Source organism: Desmodus rotundus, chromosome X, assembly GCF_022682495.2.
Source record: "Desmodus rotundus isolate HL8 chromosome X, HLdesRot8A.1, whole genome shotgun sequence".
Taxonomy (NCBI): domain Eukaryota; kingdom Metazoa; phylum Chordata; class Mammalia; order Chiroptera; family Phyllostomidae; genus Desmodus; species Desmodus rotundus.
This window is the reverse complement of record NC_071400.1, coordinates 90,161,711-90,181,726: the sequence shown is the minus strand read 5'-3', so window position 1 is coordinate 90,181,726 and position 20,016 is coordinate 90,161,711. Positions and strand designations below refer to the sequence as shown.

At 38.6% G+C, this 20,016-nt stretch overlaps 1 protein-coding gene across 5 annotated transcripts in view; it reads right to left on the bottom strand.

Moving 5' to 3' along the window:
• RPS6KA3 (ribosomal protein S6 kinase A3) overlaps positions 1-19,689 on the bottom strand; it is a 110,939-nt gene extending 91,250 nt beyond the window's left edge. For 2 of the 5 annotated variants that reach the window (XM_053916989.2, XM_053916988.2), the window contains exon 1: positions 19,255-19,350. Coding sequence is in view for 2 of the 5 variants with exons in the window: in XM_053916987.2 (XP_053772962.1) it covers positions 19,255-19,323 (69 nt within the window). In the remaining 3 variants the exon portion in view is untranslated. Of the gene's footprint in view, positions 1-12,413; positions 12,461-19,254 lie in introns of those variants that run through there. The other 3 variants (XM_053916987.2, XM_024569960.4, XM_053916986.1) reach the window with 3 other exon arrangements.
• Between the last annotated feature and the right edge of the window lie 327 nt (positions 19,690-20,016).

Here is a 20,016-nt window from a genome sequence, read left to right as displayed (position 1 = left end):
AGGAACAAGTGTAATAATTTCTTCTGATTTCTAGAGGCATAAAGAAGCCCTTCTATCTAAAACAGACAACCATTACGCTAGGCTTCAAAGCCCAAGCTATGTGATTGTGGCAAGATTACCTGAACCTCATCAGTAAAACAAGTGATGCTTAAATGTTTGCCGAACTGACCATCATACCTTATTGATAAGATAACTGTTAACTAATAATCACTTAATATAATTAACTTACATACAGGCTTACAGACATCTCTATGAATAAAAAGAAGAGAGCAGTAATAGCTTGTAAGTAAAACAAGACAGGATGGGACTTGCTCAAATACACAATAAATCAGAGCTTAACACACAAGCAAAATTCTTATGTAGTATCAACTGTATCTTTTTATAAAATCTTCACCCAAGGATTTGTTTATTGATTTTATAGAGAGAGAATGGGAGAAAGGGAGAGAAATATCAATCAAATATCAATCGGTTTGGCTCCCATATGTACCTCAACTGGGATCAAACCCACAACCTAGGTATGTGCCCTGACTGGTAATGGAATCTGGAACCTTTTGGTGTACAAGACAACGCTCCAACCAACTGAGTCACCTGGCCAGGGCTCAACTGTATCTTTTTTAAAAATTAAATTTATTGGGGTAACACTGGTTAATAACATTATATGTTTCAGGTGTACAACTCTATAATACATCATCTGTATATTACATTGTGTGCTTACCACTCAAAGTCTAGCCTCTTTCTGTCACCATATATTTGATCCCCTTTACTCTCTACAACCTCCTCCCACCCCCTCTTCCCCTTTGGTAACCACCATACTTCAACTGTATCTTAACACAAAAATGTTTTAGACAAGTTTGGCGTTTACAGGAAAAAAATCAATCCAAACTACTTGCTCATTTTTTAAATAGTGTGTGTGTATTTAAAAATTATCATAGGCATAAACAGACAATCTGGCAACAAGACTTATTTCTGAAAAAGTAATCAGAGATGTAGTTTCTAATTACAACTCCATGATTAATTATAGCTACATATATATATATTATGCATATACACTATTAACAAGAGCATTTTACTAAAAATTATTAGTATTAACTATTCAGATAAGCTATAAAATAATTAAAAGAAATTTTAAAAACTAAAATCTGGGAACATTTAAGACAGAAGGAAAAGTTACCCTCAATTCTTAAAAAACAGTAAGAAAAAAAACCCCTCAAATCCTATTGCAAATAATTTAAAGAACCATGGCTTTTCTCTTGATTTATTAAAATTATTCTTTAATGCAACTGAGTTTCATTCAGTTCCTACTCTTTGCTGATGTTTATTTCCAGACATTTAATATTTTTACTGCTAGTTTGAATGAGATCTTTTTTCCATTATCGTTTCTACATAGCAAAGCTATTTATTGACTGCTCAACATACTTTGTATAATACCACTTTATTAGACTATCGTTAGTTTTAACAAACCTTTTTAGTGGTTTCCTTACATTACCTAAGTAGATGATATACATGTATCTATGAATAGTAATCTTTTAAATATCTTTGATTTTCTTGTCTAATTGCAATAGCAACCTCTTCTAGATCATAAAGTAGAGGTGAAAACAGCAGGCATAGTTTCGATGAGACTGCCTATATGTCTCCATCAAGCATGATGCTGGCTATTGGTCTGAGGTACTTTTTAAATAATATCAAGGACACATCCTTTTATTTCTATTTTATTAAATTTTTAATTGAGAATAGACATTGAATTTTATGTAATGCTTTGATTTTCTAAACTTTTTAATTAGAAATGATTATAGCACAGGTGGCAAACACAAGGCCCACGGGTAAAATCTGGTCCTCCGCCTTGTTTTATCCAGCCTGGCACCTTGTTTCTACCTGGCGGCAGCACTGAGCTGTCACTTAACTGTTAAGAAGTAGTTACATTTATACAGTCCTAAAATTATTTCGGCTCTTTAAAGGCAACTGTGAGGCTGATGTGGCCCCCGGTGAAAAGAAGTTTGACACTCCTGGATTATAGGTTCAAGGAAGTTGCAAAGATAGAGAAAACCCAGTGGTTTCATCTTACATAAATCCCTGTCAAACATGGGAAATATATACTGGTACAATGCCCAGACTTTATTCAGATTTCACTGGTTTTACAGGTTCTCATGTGTGTGCATCCTACTTATTTTACCACATGCATAGGTTCCTGTATCCACCGCCATTGCAAAGATACTGACAATTCATCACCACCAAGGGCCTATGTGTTGCCCCTTTATAACCACACCCACCTCCCTCCCTCCCCTCTCTTTAACCTTGGCAACCACTTATCTAGTCACCACTTCCACAATTTTGTCATTTCAAGAGTGTTATATTAACAGAATCACACAACATGTAACCTTTTATTCACTCAGCATAAATTCCCTTGAGATTCATGCAGGTTTTTGTGTGTATCGATAATTCATTCCTTCTAATTGCTGGGTAGTACTGGATGGTGTGGATGTACTGCAGCTTACCATATTTTGCTATGTAGAATGTGCACTTTTTTGCCTAAATTTTTGAGGGAAAAATAAGGATGCACATTATACATGGTAGTACTAATTCCATATCTATATAAATGTTTTTAATTCTTTTATTTATGCTTATGTATTAAAAGTGTAACTCTAGAAAGCAATAATGATATCCATGTGCAAAATAATACCTGGAATATAATAATCGGTTTTGTATCTAAGTAGACATAAAATATTGAATCAAAAAATTAAACAAAAGATTTTTTTCCTGAAAGTTTGGGCCAAAAACGTGGATGCTCAGTATACATGGAAGCGCATTATACATGGCAAAATATGGTAATTATTCACCCATTGAAAGACATTTGATTTCTAACTTTTGGATATTACAAAAAAAAAGCTGTTATGAACATTTGTGTACAGACTTTTGTGTGGGCATATATTTTCATTTCTCCGGGATAAATGCCTAGGTGTACGACTGCTAGGTCATGTAAGTAATGGCCAACCTATTTTCCAGGAAGACTGTATCATTTTACATTCCCACCACCAGCTTGTCTACATCCTCACCAACGTTTGGTATTGTCACTATTTTTTATTCTGGCTGTTCTAATAGGTGTGTAGTGGTATCTTGTCGTGATTTGCTCATTTCCCTGATAGCTAACCATGTTGAACATCTTTTCGTATGCTTATTTGCTAACCATATATCCTCTTTGATGAAATGTCTGTTCACCTCTTTTGTCTAACTTCCAATTGTACTGTTTGTCTTTGTTAATTGTTAATCCAGATACAAGTCCTGTCTCAGATATAGGTTTGAAAATATTTTCACCCCATCTGTAGCTTGTCTTTTCATTCCTTTAATTGGATCTTTTTCATGGAGAGAAGTGAATTTTAATGAAGTCCAATTTATTTTTTTTCTTTTATGGATTGTGCATTTGGTGTCTGGTCTAAAAACTTAGCTCACTGACCTGAAGATTTCCCCCTTTGTCTAAATTGTAAAAGTTTTATTGTTTTACATTTTATATTTAAATCCACAATCTACATCAATTCATTTTTATGTAAGGCGTGAGGTTTACTGTTTTACCTATGGATGTGTAATTGCTCCAAGCACCACTGTTAAAAAGGCTATCTATCCTTCCTCCATTGAATTGTTTTTGCATCTTTTGACAAAAATCAGTTGGCCAAACTTGTATGGGTCTATGTCTAAGTTCTGTACTCTGTGTGCTTATCCTTTCACCAGTACTAGAGAACTTTGATTACTGAAGCTATATGGTAAGTCTTAAAACTGGGTGGAGTGTTCCTCCCACTTTACTTGTATCTTGTTTTCAATATTTTAGTTCCTTTATGTTTCCATATAACTTTTAGAATAAGCTTGTGTTAACCCTATAAAACAATTAGGGGAGAATGGACATCTTTACTATGGTGAGACTTCCAATCTATAAACATGGTATACCTCTCCATTTATGTAGACCTTTGATATCTTTCATCAGCTTTTTTTTTAGTTTTCAGCATACAAATTCCATAAGTTTTGTTAGATTTGTACGTGAGTTTGTTCTGAGCAACTTCAAATGGCATTGTTTTTCATTTCAGTTTCCACACATTCAATGCTAGTATATAGAGATTCAATTTACTGTTTAAAAAATTTTTTTTGTTTATTTATTTAGAGAGAGGGGAAGGGAGAAAGAGAGGGAAACATCAATGTGCAAGAGAATCATAGATCAGTTGCCTCTTGCCCCTAACCTGGGATGAGGCCTGCAACCCAGACATGTGCCCTGACTGGGAATTGAACTGGCAACTTTTCCGTTTGCAGGCCAGCGCTCAATTCACTGAGCCACACCAACCAGGGCCAATTTACTCTTATATGCTGGCCTTGTATCACAACTTTGCTGAAGAAGACCATCATGTCACTTGCAAATAGGGACAGTTTTATTTCTTTCTTTCAAATCCTTTTATTTCCTTTTCTTGCCTATTATGCTGGTCAGAACTATTCAACATAGTCCTGAAAGTGGTGAGAGTGGACAGACCACCTTGCTTTGCTCCTGATATTAAGGGGGAAGCCACGTGGTCTTTCACTCTTAAGTATAATGTTATTTGTGGATTCTTTTGTTTCTGTTTTTATTTATTTTTAATTGTATTTTCCCATTAAATTTTCTTTATCAAGTTGAGAAAGGTCCCCTTTTATTCTTAGGTTTCTGAGTTTTTATCATGAATATTTAACTTAGTTTAATGCATTTTCTGCATTAATATAATGATTTTTCTTCAACTTTTTCATATGGTGGACCACATAATTATTTTTGAACACTGAACCAGTCTTATATCCTTGGAATAAAACCTAGTTGGTCACACTGTATAGTTTTTTATATGTTGTTGGATTTATTTTGTTAATAATTTGTTGAGGATTGTGCATTCTGTATCTTGAGAAATACTGGTCTGTAGTTTTCTGTACTGTCTTCAGGTTTGGGGATCAGGGTAATACTAGCCTAATAAAATGATTTGTGAAGTGTTTCCTCTTCTTCTGTTTTCGGGAAGAGACTGTATATAATTCATGTTATTCTTATCTTTCTATTCTTGATGTTCCAGAACCTTTTACCATTTCATTTCTGCTTGAAGAACCACCTATAGTCTTTCAGGGTCTGGTACCAACAAATTCTCTTAGCTTGCCTTCATCTGAGACTGCTTTGATTCTACCTTTATTTCTGAAGAATCTTTCACTGGGTATAGAACTCTGGGTTGACAGTTATTTTCCTTCAGCACTTAAAAAACAGTGTGCCATTTCCTCTGGCTTCCATGGTTTCTAATGTGAGATCTGCTGCCATTTGAATCATTGTTCCCCTCAAGGAAATAGTTCATTTCTCTCTAACTGATTTCAAGATTCTTTCTCTTTACTTCCAGTTTGATTTTAAAATATTGTAAAATTGTAGTAAAATACACATAAAATTTATCTTAGGCAGTTTTAGTGCACAGTTCAATATGTTAAGAATATTCACATTGTGCAATCAATCTCCAGAACTTTTTCATCTTGTAATATTGAAACTCTATACCCATTAAACAACCTCTCATTTCCAAAGGTTTGATTTTGATGTGTCTGGGTGCGAAGTACTTTGGGTTTATATTGTCTAGGGTTTAGTCAGTTTCTTGATTCTATAGGCTTGCATCTTTTGCCAAATTGGGAACATTGCAGCCATTATTTCTTCAGGTCCACATTTTGCTTTCTGAGACTCTGATGACATGTCCCCCAGACCCCTAAGGCTCTCTTCATTTTTTTCAATTTATTTTTTTCTGTTGTTCAGAGTGGGTAATTTCTACTGGTCTATCTTCATTTTTGTAACTCCTGTCATCTCCATTCCTCTGTTGATCCCATGTAGGTTTATTTCAGTTCTAAAATTTCCATTTTCTGCTTTATGTCTTTTATTTCCTTTCTGAGACTAATACTTCATTTGTTTTAAATGTATTTATGATTATTCACTGAACTGTTTTTATGGTGGCTGCTTTAAAATCCTTGTTAGATTGGTATCTGTTGGCTATTTTCTCATTTGTGTTGTATTTTCCTGGTTCTTAGTATAAGTGTCTTCAATTGTATAATGGACATTTTGGAGATTACAAGACTCTGTATCCTATTTAATCTTTTTTTAGCAGGCTGTCTACCAGTTGAGATGTAGTGTGAGGGCAGGGTGAATGTGTATGTTCAACTTCCTGCTGGGCTCCACCGACATCACCCTGGCAAAAGTGGAGCAATGAGTCACACTGCTTTTTTGCCAGATGGGTGAGATGCAAGTTCAGCTCTACCCTTGGTCCCAGCAAAAGTGGGGCACCGACCTGCACCACCTCATTGCCTCTGTGTAGGGTGTAAGCTCAGCTCCCTGATGGACCCCACTAACAATAGGGAGGATGGAAGCAGAGGGCTGACTCACATTGCTTTGTTGCTGTAAGGTAGAGTGGAAAGCTCAGTTCCCTGAAGGGCTCCACTAACAACTGGGGCAGGAAGAGGGGAAATGGAGTGCTAACTGCTCCTGCCATCCACCACTTTATTCCACCTTGTAGATGCTGGATGGGAGTGGAGGCTCAGCTCCCCAGTGGGCCCCACTGACGTCATGGAGGGGAAAGCACTGTTAACTAGCTCACCTCCAACCATCTTGTTCTGTTTTGTTGATGTTGGGTGAGGGTGGAGGCTCAGCTCCTCATTGGCACAGGGTGGGAGGAGGCTTAGTGGAAACTAGCCCTGCCTTACACTACCTCGATAAGTCTCATTGCTTCCAGGTTGGGGTGAAGGCTCAACTGACTGCCGGATCCTGCTGACACTACCCTACTGAAAGCACCATCTTCTGCAGGGGGTGGGATGAGGGGGATGACGAAAGAGCAAGTCCCTATCACCCAGCCAAAACCACTCAGCAGAGGGAATCAAAGTGTTGTCTGCTTTTGCTAGGCAGGGAATGGGAGACCTGGTCCCTGATTTACCCAGCTAACACTACTGGGTGGAGGAATCTGAGCACTGTCACTTGCTTCCTTGGAGTAAGGTGTTTGCTGATATCTGGCTATAGTAGGGTGGATAGTGTAAAAAAAAAAAGTTTACTATTATTAGGCTACCCTTCCCCCAGTCATCTAGCTAAAGAGAATGGGCTTTTCTTGGGGCCCGTTTTGTCTGTACCTATTGGTGATTTTAGGTTAGAGGCTTTTACAGTAGCCAATTCAGGATATATGGGACAATAAGAAAACCCAGGGAATTATTTGTGTCATGGCTTGAGTCCCAAAATCTGTGGGTGTCTGCCTTTTTGTTTCCACCTTTTAGGGTATTCCTGTGCTTGTGTGTTGGGTTATGTCTAAGGTGTTTTAGTCGTAAAGAGGACCTCGGAGGAGTAGGGCTCCTTTACCTTGGCAGAACCAGATGGTTCTTGCTTTATTTCTCTTTCTCTCTGTATGTGTGTGCATATGTGTGAAAAGTAACTTTATTGGGTGTTGAGGGTAAAATTTTTTATTTTCTAGTTTTCTACATTATGGTTAAAATTGCACTATGGAAATTACTAAAAATTATAGATCAAAATTTTGCCCTCAAGATCCAATTACATCTATTTATATCATTCCTGGCTAATTTAGTTTGCTTCATGTTTTTCAACTGTCTGTCTACCTCAGCACTTTTAGATTACAGTGTTCCAAAGGAAAGAATTCTATTTCATTCATCATCACCTAGTACTATGCTATACATTCTCAGAACAGCCAGGGGAGAAAAATCACTTTAAAACTCATTTATGAGCTCTTCTTTTCAATAATCCAAGGGAAATCTTATAGTTAACTTGCCTGTGACATTTATCTCTTTAAGTAACCCTCTCCTCCTTACTGCTATCAACATCCATTGTGATATCACTCTTGAATTATACCAAAAGCTAACAGGAACTTGAAGAAAAGGAGGAAAACAGGGATTTCATTGTGCATTTTTACTTCTTCAAATAAAACACCTGTATATTCCATTAGAAAGAAATGAGTTCTTGAAAAGAATTATCTGTTAACTTGTATTTAATTTCAGATATTACAGACCTTGTTTTTTTGGAGGTTTTTAAATTTTTAAAAAAGATTTTATTTACTTATTCTTAGAGAGAGGGGAAGGGAGGGAGAAAGAGAGGGAAAGAAACATTAATGTGTGGTTACCTCTCGTGCACCCCCCCCCACACACACACTGGGGACCTGGCCTGCAACCCAGGAATGTGCCCTGACTGGGAATCAAACTGGCAACCCTTAGTGGATTGAGGCCAGCACTCAATCCACTAAGCCACACCAACCGGGGTTAGACCTCTTTTGTTTTGATTGACCTTCAATTAATGTATGTACTCTTGCTTTAAATAACTATAAAATAGTATAACAAAACTGAGGAGACTGTAGGAAAAATAATACTGTATATTTCACTGTATAAATTACTGTATATTAAATGTACAGAAAGATATACAGTAAGGTATTACCATATATTTTGTGCAGTAATATTATGTACCTGTATATTACTGCCTCAATCTTTGTTTTCTTTCTATAATTTTCTATAATTAACCTTCAACCCTTTGTTGTGTTCCTTTAGGAACTCTGCTCTGGCTGGGAAAGGGGTGTCCCAGGTGATGAGGTATCCTAAGGTACTTCCATAGAACATGGTGGTCTACTAACCTGGTTGAAAAACCAGTGTCCTAGGAAGAGCTTTGTATTTATCACATCTAAAAGTGAAGAAATCTTTTAAAAGCACAGACTGAAATTAAGTTTTCTGAGAACTATGCACATAACATAACATAGTTAAGGATCTTCTATATCAACATTAGAACAAAACTCAATTTAAGTCCCCAAATCAGCAACATAACTCAAGAGTTAGTTACGTATACAAGCAGACAATAAGCACATGAAAAGATCCTTAACATCCATAGCCACTAAGAAAATGCAAATTATAAGCAATAATGAGATACCATTTCACACGCACTAGGATGGCTATAATGAAAAGGACAATAACAAGTGTTGGTAAGGATGTAGAGAAATTGTAACACTCATATACTGCTGGTAAGAGTGTAAAATGATACAAGCAAGTTGGAAACAATTTGTCAGTTCTTCAAAATGTTAAATATATACTTACCACATGACAAAGCAATTCCATTCCTAGGTATACACCCAACAGAACTGAAAACATATGATCACACAAAAACTTGTATACGAATGTTCATAGCAGTATTATTCATAATAGTCAAAAAGTGGGAACAACCTAAATGTCCATCACCTTATGAATGGATAAACAAATGTGGTATATCCATACAATGGAATATTACTCAGCCATAAAAAGGAAGCATTAATACATGCTATAACATGGATAAACTTTGCAAACATGTTACATGAATGATGTCAGACACAAAAGACACATATTGTATGATCCCATTAATATGAAATGTCAAGAATAGGCAAATCTACAGAGACAGAATATGGGTTTTTGGTTGCCACGGGTTGGGGGAAGGAGGAATAGGGAGTGACTGTTAATGAGGATGAAATTTATTTTGAGGGTGATAAAAATGTTGTGGAATTAAATAGTAGTGATGGTTGCACAACCTTGTGAATATACTAAATACCACTGAATTGTATACATTACAAGGGTGAGTTTTGTGGTATGTAAACCATCTCAATTTTTAAAAAGATTAATTACAGTTATTTGACCTAAGTTTAAAAACTCAAAGAAACGAAACACCAATGACTTTATAACTTTTCTTTAAATTTCCTTTTCTTGTACTATAGCAAGACAATTGGCAACTTTTTCAGGTTGAGCCAGATGCTGTTTTCTGCCACTTTAAGGGAGTGTCAAATAGATTTTTCTGAAAAGAGGCGGCAAATATAAAGAGGTAATGGTTTAATACACTGCAAAAAAACAGAGCACAGTTACTCAGCACACACCTAGGCACTTCTGTATGCAGAGCTGTTAAGTAACATCTAGGCAGCCCCCCTTTTCCAAATACCATAGTTTTTGTTTCAAATGTTCATTTGTAAGACAGCTGTTTAGAAATCTCAAAACATTTTCCCATAAAGTGTCACACATGTTGCTTCTCAGGCCAGCTCACAAAAGCCTATTTAACCCACACTATATTTGGAGAATACTGATTTTATTTTTCTGACTCTACCTATATATTCCCATAAAAATATCTACTCATGAAAATGACCTGGAACTTCTCTCCCCTGTAGGAAATTTCATCTAGATTGAATCACTCAACTCAAGCAGGGCAGTCTAGTGGAAAGCCAACAGAATTCACAATCTGTGAGACTTAGGTCTGAATTCTGCCTCCTCCACTTACTAGCTATGCAGCCGTGAGCACGTTACTTAACTTAACCCCTGTAGGCTTTAGTTTCTTCATCAGTAAGTTGGGAATAATTGTGTCTACCTCATTCAAATAGGTATACAAAAGTGTCTACTCAGAGAGGGCATTCAGTATATCTTAGTCTCTGATTTATCAATCCCCCTTTCCAGGGTTAATACAGCACAGTATAGTGAACAACGCAACATATTTTGGTGTTATCATTGGAATGAGAAACGCCACTGTAAAACTAGTGAAATTGTAGAAAGTACAGAATGGTGATCTGAGGGGCATGTACCACCTAGCAGGGCTTATCAAAATCTTCAGGGCAGGAGAGAGAGACAAAACAAAACTGTTAAACCATAATTTGAAAATGTACATAAAATATATTTTCCATTTAGAAAAAGCTTTAGCCTATTAATTTCAATATATAAATAATAGAAGATAGAGTTGAAAAACACCAGTGTAGGAAAAAAGGGTTCAATTTGTACTAACCCTGTAACCTAAAACTATGCTGTTCAATGTGTTAGCCAATAGCCACAGGCGACTATTTAAATTTAAATTAAATAAAAATAAATTTAAAATTCAGTTTCTCAGCCACACTAGCCACATTTCAGGTGCTCAATAGCCACATGTGGCTAGTGGCTGCTCAACAATGCCAATCTAGAAGTATTTAAAAAAAATTTTAAGCGTATCTTTCCTGTTATTTTATATGGTTTTCAGGAAGACACCTTTGCCTCTAAATGTGAAGAAGTTAAGTAAGAGTCTGGTAACTGAGGTTTTTGATATAGGTCCTACAAGATTTCTGGAGTGAAGGTTTCTCCCAAAACACTGCACCTGAGATGCACGTCAATCTATTAATGTCAAAATGATCTTTTGCTTCAGGCTATTATTTGACATCTGCTCCTATCACATAACAAATGACTGAACCAAGTTTCCTATGACAAGCTTTATGGACCAAAGGATTAGAGGCCAAGCTCTCAGAAATCTAGATGACCAGGTCAGATTTGAAGATGAGATCATCGCCACATGTCAGATTATAAAAATCAATTTACATGGTGGATAAAATACACTTAGTTTTTAAGGTATGTTAAGACACCATGGATATATTAGTTCATATGGGAAATCTGATTTGTTATGTATTGCTGTGATTCTATTTATATTAACAAAGAAAAAGAATGACAGGAAATATAAAAGCATTTCTGGATTTACACATAAGTGTAGGGTATCTAATATTTAGGAAACTAGCACTATTTCATGAACCCCCCCCTACCTCCCCAATAAACAACCTAAAAGACAACATGGAGACCTGACTCCAGGTGGGGCAACAGGCTAGCTTTTGGTCTTCTAGCTGCTTGTTCTTTAGTTCATTCACATTCCTTCCTAGCTGACACTTTCAAGAGAGGAAGGTAAATAGGCAAACTAGGTAATACCAGTAATTGGGCCATTTTTTATGATCTGTTGAAAATGGCTACATCAAAATATCATTAACCCTAGCTATCTGTTTTTTAGTAACTGAAAATTAGAAGCAATTAATTTAAAAAAAAAAAAAAAAAAAGGAACAGGCCCTGGCTGATGTGGCTCAGTGGATTGAGCGTGGGCTACAAACCAAAGGGTTGCCAGTTCAATTCCCAGTCTAGGACACATGCCTGCATTGCAGGCCAGGCCTCCAGTAGGGGGCATGCAAGAGGCAACCACACACTGATGTTTCTCTCCCTCTCTTCCTCCTTCCCTTCCCTTCTCTCTAAAAATAAATAAGATCTTTTTTAAAAATGGGAGAAGCAGGCAGATTGAAAGTAGCATAAAGTAGTAAATGATAAAAGAAAGTCTTTAAAAACTATGAATATTAGGCATAAGTTACAGAGCAAGTCAATGTAAGGGCCATTTAGCAAGGGCAATTAGTTTGATATTAAGGTAGAATGTGACCATCAATTTTTAGAACATTGAACTTAAAAGTTTACATTATTTAAAATTTTCAGTTCACTGTTAAGATGGAAAACTGTTGTACAATTTAATTTACAAAAATTTCAATTTAAGATGAAACAAAAACTTTTGACAGTTAAAGAAAAAAACTTTGATACAGTCAAGTAAACATAGCAGCTCATTTCCAGGCAATACTTGATCATGTTGTTGTACTTACTGGACTTTCCAAAACTGTGTTCTGCAATGCATTTGTGTCCTTTGAGACTTTATAGCTGTCTCAGAAAAAAGGGGTTCTGACATCAGATCTCAACTGCTGGGGCTATATCCTTTTTGCAGATTCATCAGGTTACAACTTCATCTTAAAAGTTCTAAGAAGTTATGCAGTAAAAGACATTGGTCAAATCTCGTTTAACTCCACAATTCCCAAAGTTACTTGATTATGCCACGCTCCTTTGTTTCTTTTTAAAGGGTGGGGGGTAGAGATGGTTGTTGGGTCACCGATACGCCTTTAACATTTCCAGAGACTTTTCAGTTAATAATATTGGCCCTGGCAGGTGGGGCTCAGTGGCTGAATGCTGGCATGTGAATAAAAGTGTTGCCAGTTCAATTCCCAATCTAGGGCACACACCTGGGTTGCTGGCCACATCCCCAGTAGGGGGCATGCAAAAGGCAACCACACATTGATGTTTCTCTCCCTCTCTTTCTCCCTCCTTTCCCCTCTCTCTAAACATAAATAAATAAAATCTTTTAAAAAATAAAATATTGTAAGTACTACTTAAAGTTCCTTAAGTATCAAATACCAAATAACAGATCAAATCCAAAGGATTGTATTTCTAAACAGGACAATCCAGTTACTCATGGCATATTCAACAAAACAAAACAAATGTGTGTGGAGTAATGGGGAAGTAGGTGTAACATATCAATTTTTACTCCTAAAAATGAAATTAACAGGAAATTGATTTAAAAATTTAAGAGCCATGCACATATTTTCTGTTGGTATGTTTTAGAAAATAAGTTATTGGCGCTATATATTGACTTTATCTGCTTCTTCAGGGACACTTTCTTCAAGAGGTTGACAGACAGGATATACCACCTTTCACCAATCAGAAGACACCACCATGTGTAAGATAACACTATTATCTCATGTATCACTAAGGAAAAAGCCTACTCCTAATTAATGACATGTCATGGATTGTAAGACACCTTCTAATTTGAGCAATGTTGAAATATGAACATACTTTCCTTTCTTCCTTCTTCCAAACATATTCTTCAAAATGTTTTTTATCTGTTTTCCCTCTTTAAAGACAATATCGAGGCCTGATCGGTGTGGCTCATGGTTGGGCATCATCTGGCAAAGTAAAAGGTCACTGGTTCAATTCCCGGTCAGGGCACATGCCTGCATTGCAGGTTTGTCCCAGGTCCTGGCAAGTAGGAGAGGCAGCCGATCGACGTTTCTCTCCCTCTTTCTCCCTCCCTTTCCCTCTGTCTAAAAATAAATAAGTAAAGTCTTTAAAAGAAAGAACAATATTGAAGAGGGTAACAATACAAAAAAAGGACAAGATTTAAGAGTTTTTTGTTCACCTTACTCTTACACAATTATACTCGGATTATCATAATAGCTCTGTTTAAATAGATCAAACAAATTTATTTTTTAATCATCACCTGAGACATGCTTCTTGATTTTAGACAGGGGGGAGGGGGGAGGAAGAGAGAGAGAGAGAGAGAGAGAGAGAGAGAGAGAGAGAGAGAGAGAGAGAGAGGTCACATCCTCAGTTGCCTCTAGTTTGCACCTCCACCAGGGACCAAACCCACAACCTAGGCATGTGCCCTGACCGGGAATCAGGAATCGAACTGCAATCTTGGTTTACTGGACTGAGCCACACTGGCTGATGCTCAAACAAATTGTTTTTAATTGTTCTGCTTAATTCTGAAAAAACACAGAACTTCCTCAGAGATGATTCATTATAACTATTACGTATTAAACACTTAAGCCATGTACTGAACCAAGTACTCTTCATTTAGTTCCCACCACAACCCCATGAGGTAGATATTATTTTCATCCCTAGTTTACAGACTAGGATGTTGAAGCATAGAGACATTAAAAAACTTGAATAAGATCACAAAGTTATTAAGTGGCAGAGCCAGGACTCAAACCCAGGTCTTTATGACTCCAAAGCTATGTTCTTTAACACTTTGCCATACATCCAAATTATCCCACAAAATGCCTTCTAAATTTTAAGGAGATAAATAAAATTGAAATAATGTAACTGCTAGTAACTAATGTATTTGCTTAAAATAAGTCAAATGTATTAAATAATAGTGATGTTCTATATGCATACATTTTATCCTGAATCTGTTTATAAAATGTATATAGTATATTTGTGTTAGTTTTGTTAACACACTTTACTTAACAATTTAGATTTTTAGTTGTTTTACCTTTGCTTTTATGCTACTTGGTATTAAATTGATAAACCAGAATATGTGAGATCTGATAATGTTCCAGATAAATGATAGAGGAAACTGTATCAACTCTGAAAGGGAGGGGGCATTTAATGCCAAGATTTAAAATATAGTTCCTTGTTTTGTCTTTCTATTATGTGAATCAGGGAATACTTGTTATCTACCAAAACACATATACACCTAGGCACTATCACACTCATGTATTACCAAGAAAAGACCACCAAGATGTTACTGTTGTATACTGTGATCTGAACCACTGGGTCTAAAGCATCTGGTCTGCACTGGTAAACCAGGCCACTTGATGTCACCCATCATTCCCAGTCTGGCAGATCACATGTCCCGGAGCATGGAACTTTAGAGCAAATCTTGTCAATGACCACAATGGTATGAATTTTTTAGTGGATGATAAATTTTTAAAAAATCTTTAGAACAATTTTCTGCAATTCAGACTTCTGATAAATGATCTGCTATATTTTTGGCCATTCTATAATTTATTAAATGTCATACCCTTGGTCAAGAGTACACATCCCAATTATGCCACTCTTCTTATGTAAAATAGATAATACTCATTATGATTTCCAGAAACATACTAAAGAAAAGGCAAAGTCGGCCTATACTTATTTCTTTAATTAGATAAATTTGTCTCTTTCTCTTAAAATTTAAATGTACCGAAGAAGTTTCACATTTTGGATCAACCCTATTAGTGTAAGATCAAGCTGCCAAAATAAAGCAAACTTTCCTAAATTTTAGTTTAACCAAGACTGACATCCTATATTATAATCACTGAAAACAATGAAGTGTTCAGTAATGTGTCACAGTTACTAGACAGTTGACATGTAACAATACCTGTCCTCTCCTCAGATCTTCACTTGGGGGAAAGAAAAAAACCTGAAAGGTGGTAAAAATGAAACAGGAAAAGGAAAAGAAACTTAATACATTTTTTTGCAAAATCAATGACCATACTTTAATAGAATGTTTTCCCCTACAGCTGAAATATAGGAAATCTAATATTGATATAGTAGAAATACTGTAGAAGCCAATGTAATCTTTGAGGTTAAAAATGGCTGCACAACCACTGAAGATGCTTTCTAACACACGGGGTCTCATTTTTATAAGTAACTATTTAGTAACTAAATATTTAGTTACTGTTTTTCAATGCATTATGGATAGTTGTTATGTAAAGGAATTCAAGGTGGCTATTTTTATACAACAATTCTATAAAGCAAAAATAACCTTTAATTTTATTTTTGAAAATTGTTCATATTTAGCTTCAGTATCATTTATCCTTACTCTACTAAAACTGACCAAAAAAAGTATCACTTTAGGTCAGGCTTATGACTTAGTAAATATTGTCCCTGACGGCAGTGGCAAGTAATTTGTAGAACAAAATAGCCACAACTCTTTAAAATCCATCTCCTAAACAATCAAGTATTTTTTAAAAACCCAGCATCTTTAAATAATTCCTTAAAGAGTTCTGAATTCACCTGGACTATTTAGGAAGCTATTTTGTTTTACTCTTGTACCAACCTTGACTTTGTTAGCATAGTACTTCCTTTATTATCCTAAATTTGCTTCTTTGAACATCAGCGTTATTCTAGCCTATCATGTTCTGACCCATGTTTTGAGTTTAACCACAAGGGTTTTTGTTTTGTTTTGAGTACCATGAGACCTATTTGAGGTTTTGAAGCAGGAAGGCCCTCTAAAGGAATCAAGAAACTGCCTGTACTTTTGGTGAGGTACTCAGGTGTGTTAAAATTGTTCATATTTCGATGTAAGATTAAAATAAAAACAGAGACAAGAGTGATAGTCACCATATTCCTGACCTTCGTAATTCATTCAGCAGACATCTACTGGGTCCATAATATGTATATGCCAGGCACTGTGCTAAATGCTGAGGATGCAGAGAAAAAAAGTTTCTGCTTTCAAGAGTTGGTTGAGAACAACCCTGAAATCTTTTAGCCTGGAGAGAAAAATTTTGATTATCTACTCAAGTAAATGACTATTAAAAAAAATAATTTTAGTCTGGTAAAATACATTATTCTCTGCTAAGAATTTGCTGGGGAGGAGAAGGCATAATACTAAGTCCAATATGAGACTTCCGAATGAAAATTCCAACCTTTTCCTTACTGGCTTCAATGTTTCCAAATTTTTACTAGAAGCAATTTACTTGCAACAGCTGAACAACCAAAGGCAACAAAATATTTAAAGGCTATTTGTTAAAATCTAGTTTTAATAAATCTAGGCAACACTGGCTCTGTTTGCCATAACTTATGCCAGAATATCATGAAAATTCTTTCAAAATGGCAAATTGTGTAATGCTACCTGCCAGGCTCTGGAAACCATGACAGTAACTGAAATAACTAGGCTTTAACAAATGAGACTTATAATAGGTACTGTAATTGTTTCTGAAAAATACATGACCTCCAACTACTGGCTTATTTATTTATACCATGAATTTTTCCACAAAGGATTTGAAGCAGCTACTCTAATATAAAGCAAAGCACATGAATTATATCCACCTGGCTTTGAATTACGGCTCTGCCATTTACTATTTATAATATTTGTGCCCTTCTGAGATTGTTTCTTAATCTGGGGTCCATAATGCAACTTTCTTGGGTAATAGGAAGGATAAAATGAAATAGCATGTAACGCAGTGTCTGGCATAGAGTAAGTCCTAAAGAAATATCAGTTTTGTGCCTTCCTTGTCCAAATGTGTGATATATAGAAAAAGGATAAGGTGGAATTTTAAATGATGGTGGGTTTTTTTACACAATGATATGTGCCAAGCAGAAATGTGGACTGATTATGAGTTGCAAATGTTAACATTTGCATGTAAAAATCAGGCTGAAAGCAAATTAAATTTCTCTCCACAGGGTCAGCACTTTGAGAACATATTAACCTTTTAGATATATTATTTAGTGAAAAGCACTTCTGAGGGAAAAAAGGTTAAAAGAGCCCCAGAATACTATTTTTCACACTATCCATTCAAAGAATGATTTAACATTCTAAATTCGATTTTTTTTTAATAAAAGATTTAAAGTATTAGTCTGGCTAACATAATTTTAAATGAAATTCTCATAATTATGCCAGTCTTAAAAGCATGAATTCTTTTTTTAAAAAAAGATTAAGTAACATATTATCAATGTCTTTTCTATTAAAGAACAGCATTCGGTTTAGGGTTTTAAAATGCGATCCAAGTCGGAAAATACCAAGTACCAATCCTAAGCACTATTACAACTGTACTTGCGTTGACCAGAGCAAGTAAACATTTCATACAACAGTGGAAGTGACTAGGAAAAAATTGAAAAGCGATGTGAACTGATCCCTCTCCCCTTACCCACCACCATTCCCCGAACATTGTGTCCCGCATCTCAGATCAAACTGAGCCTTGGGGTTAACTGACGTAACCAGTAACCCTATCCACCGCTCACACTGCGGAGGCCGGCAGGGCAGCGGCTGCCGCCAAGTACACCACTCATCAGAGCCTGCCCCATTCCGCCCCCACGTTTCAGTCATGCTTTCCAGAAATGGGGTCACTCACACAGTAACTATTACACACACGCAGCCTATCATTCTGTAATCCCCCAAAGTTCGCTACGGGGATAGAAGACAGCAAAAAGTCAAAAAGGAAGAATCACAGACGCGCCACCATCAGGAACTCATTTTCCACTCCGAAGAGGAGCGCGGATGCCCTGGAATGGGTGTCGTCTGGGTTATTTTCGCAGACCCCGAGTTGGTTCTGGGACCCGGGTGGCGGCGAAACGCTCGGTGGTATGGTGTGTCCGGGGAAATGCTATTTTGTCCTGTTTGGGCATCTCTGGGGTTTTGGTATTCGGGTGGGTGTCTCAGGGACGGTCACCAGATCTTGGGCGAGGAAAACCAGAAAGCCTTGAATATCATCCTCTCACCTCCACGGTCAGGAAACTCAAGTTAAACTCGCAGGAACGGGGTCCTCGAGCTCAGTGACCTCAGAAACGGGGGAGGGGGCGGTGAAGACCTCAGGCTACCACTTTCTCCTTTGCAGCAGCAGAAACGGCTGCGACAGACGGGAGGAGGCAAAAACCCTTGGCAGTCCTGCACCCCTTACCCGAAACCCCCACAGGTCGCCAACTCTGCCCTGGGCGGTTCCTGCCCCCGCGCGCTCGTTTCACTGCAGCAACCCCGTTCCCGGGCCGGGCTCAAGAGTCTCTGCTCCCCAGTGAACCCAATCTAAATCTCTCACTCATCTCCGAAAGCTACCACGGTCCGCGGAAGACCCCAACCTCAGGGCCAAACTTCTCAACTCTTCACAAAACCCCGCTCCGCCTCCCGCTTCCCCCACGCAAAGTTGATTAAAATCGGCTTCTTGCAAAGCCCCAGCACCCACTACATACCCCACGCGCCACCACACCACAGCCCCCCGAGCGAGGGAGGGAGGGTATGGTGACTGGACTAGAAGGGCAAACAGACCCATCCCAACTACCCGAACCGGAATCCCGGAGTTAGGGTACACGCGAGCGGCAGAAGAAGGGGTCGAGTAGCCAGCTCTGGGGAGGAGAGCCAGCCGGCGGGGTAGCAGGGAGGGGGCGCGCCGGCCCCGGCCGCCGGGCTGCACTCACCTCTGCGCTGTCCGACGGGCTCTCCACAGCCATCTTCTGCCACGGGTCCGCCAGCTGCGCCAGCGGCATCTTCCCCCCCGGCCCGCCGCCTTCACCGCCTCCTCCCTCCCCGCCCGCCCCGCGGCCGGCCCCACTCAGTCGCCGCCCGAGCCTCACGGCAGCGGCGGCGGTGGTGGCGGTGGCGGCGGCAGCAGCAGCAGCGACTGCCCGGGAGAAGGCTCGGCGTAGACACCGACCCTCGCACACCGCGCGCCCAGTCGGAGACGCCCGCGCGCCAAGCGAGAGCCTCGCGCCGCTGCCCGGCACCGGGTCTCGCCCCTTTCTTCCTCTCCTCCTTCCGCCGCGGGGACTACAGCTCCGCCCCCCGCCGCCGGTTCCCGCGCCCGCTCCTAGCAGAACAGCAGCCAGCAGCCGCCGCGCGCTCCCCGACTTCCGCTCACAACATGGCGCCTAAGCGGTACCTGTCTCTCAGTGCAGGGTTCTGCCACCGCCGCCACCGCGCGCGCACCCGGGGCGGGGCTTGGGGAGGCACGCCCCCACCGCCAGGCTTTGCTCCTCCCTCCTTCCTCGCCCCAGCCTCAGCTTTTGGGCCTCGCCTACTTTCAGGAAGGGCGAGCCCCAGAGATCTGGGGGCGTCGGCGAGAGGCGGGGGCTAAGAAAAGGGGGAAAGGCAGGAGCGGCGAAACGCTGGGAGCCTGTAATTGTCTTGGGTCCTAGCAGGTCGGAGGCTCCTTGAGGATGTAGAGAACAGTGGTCCCCGCC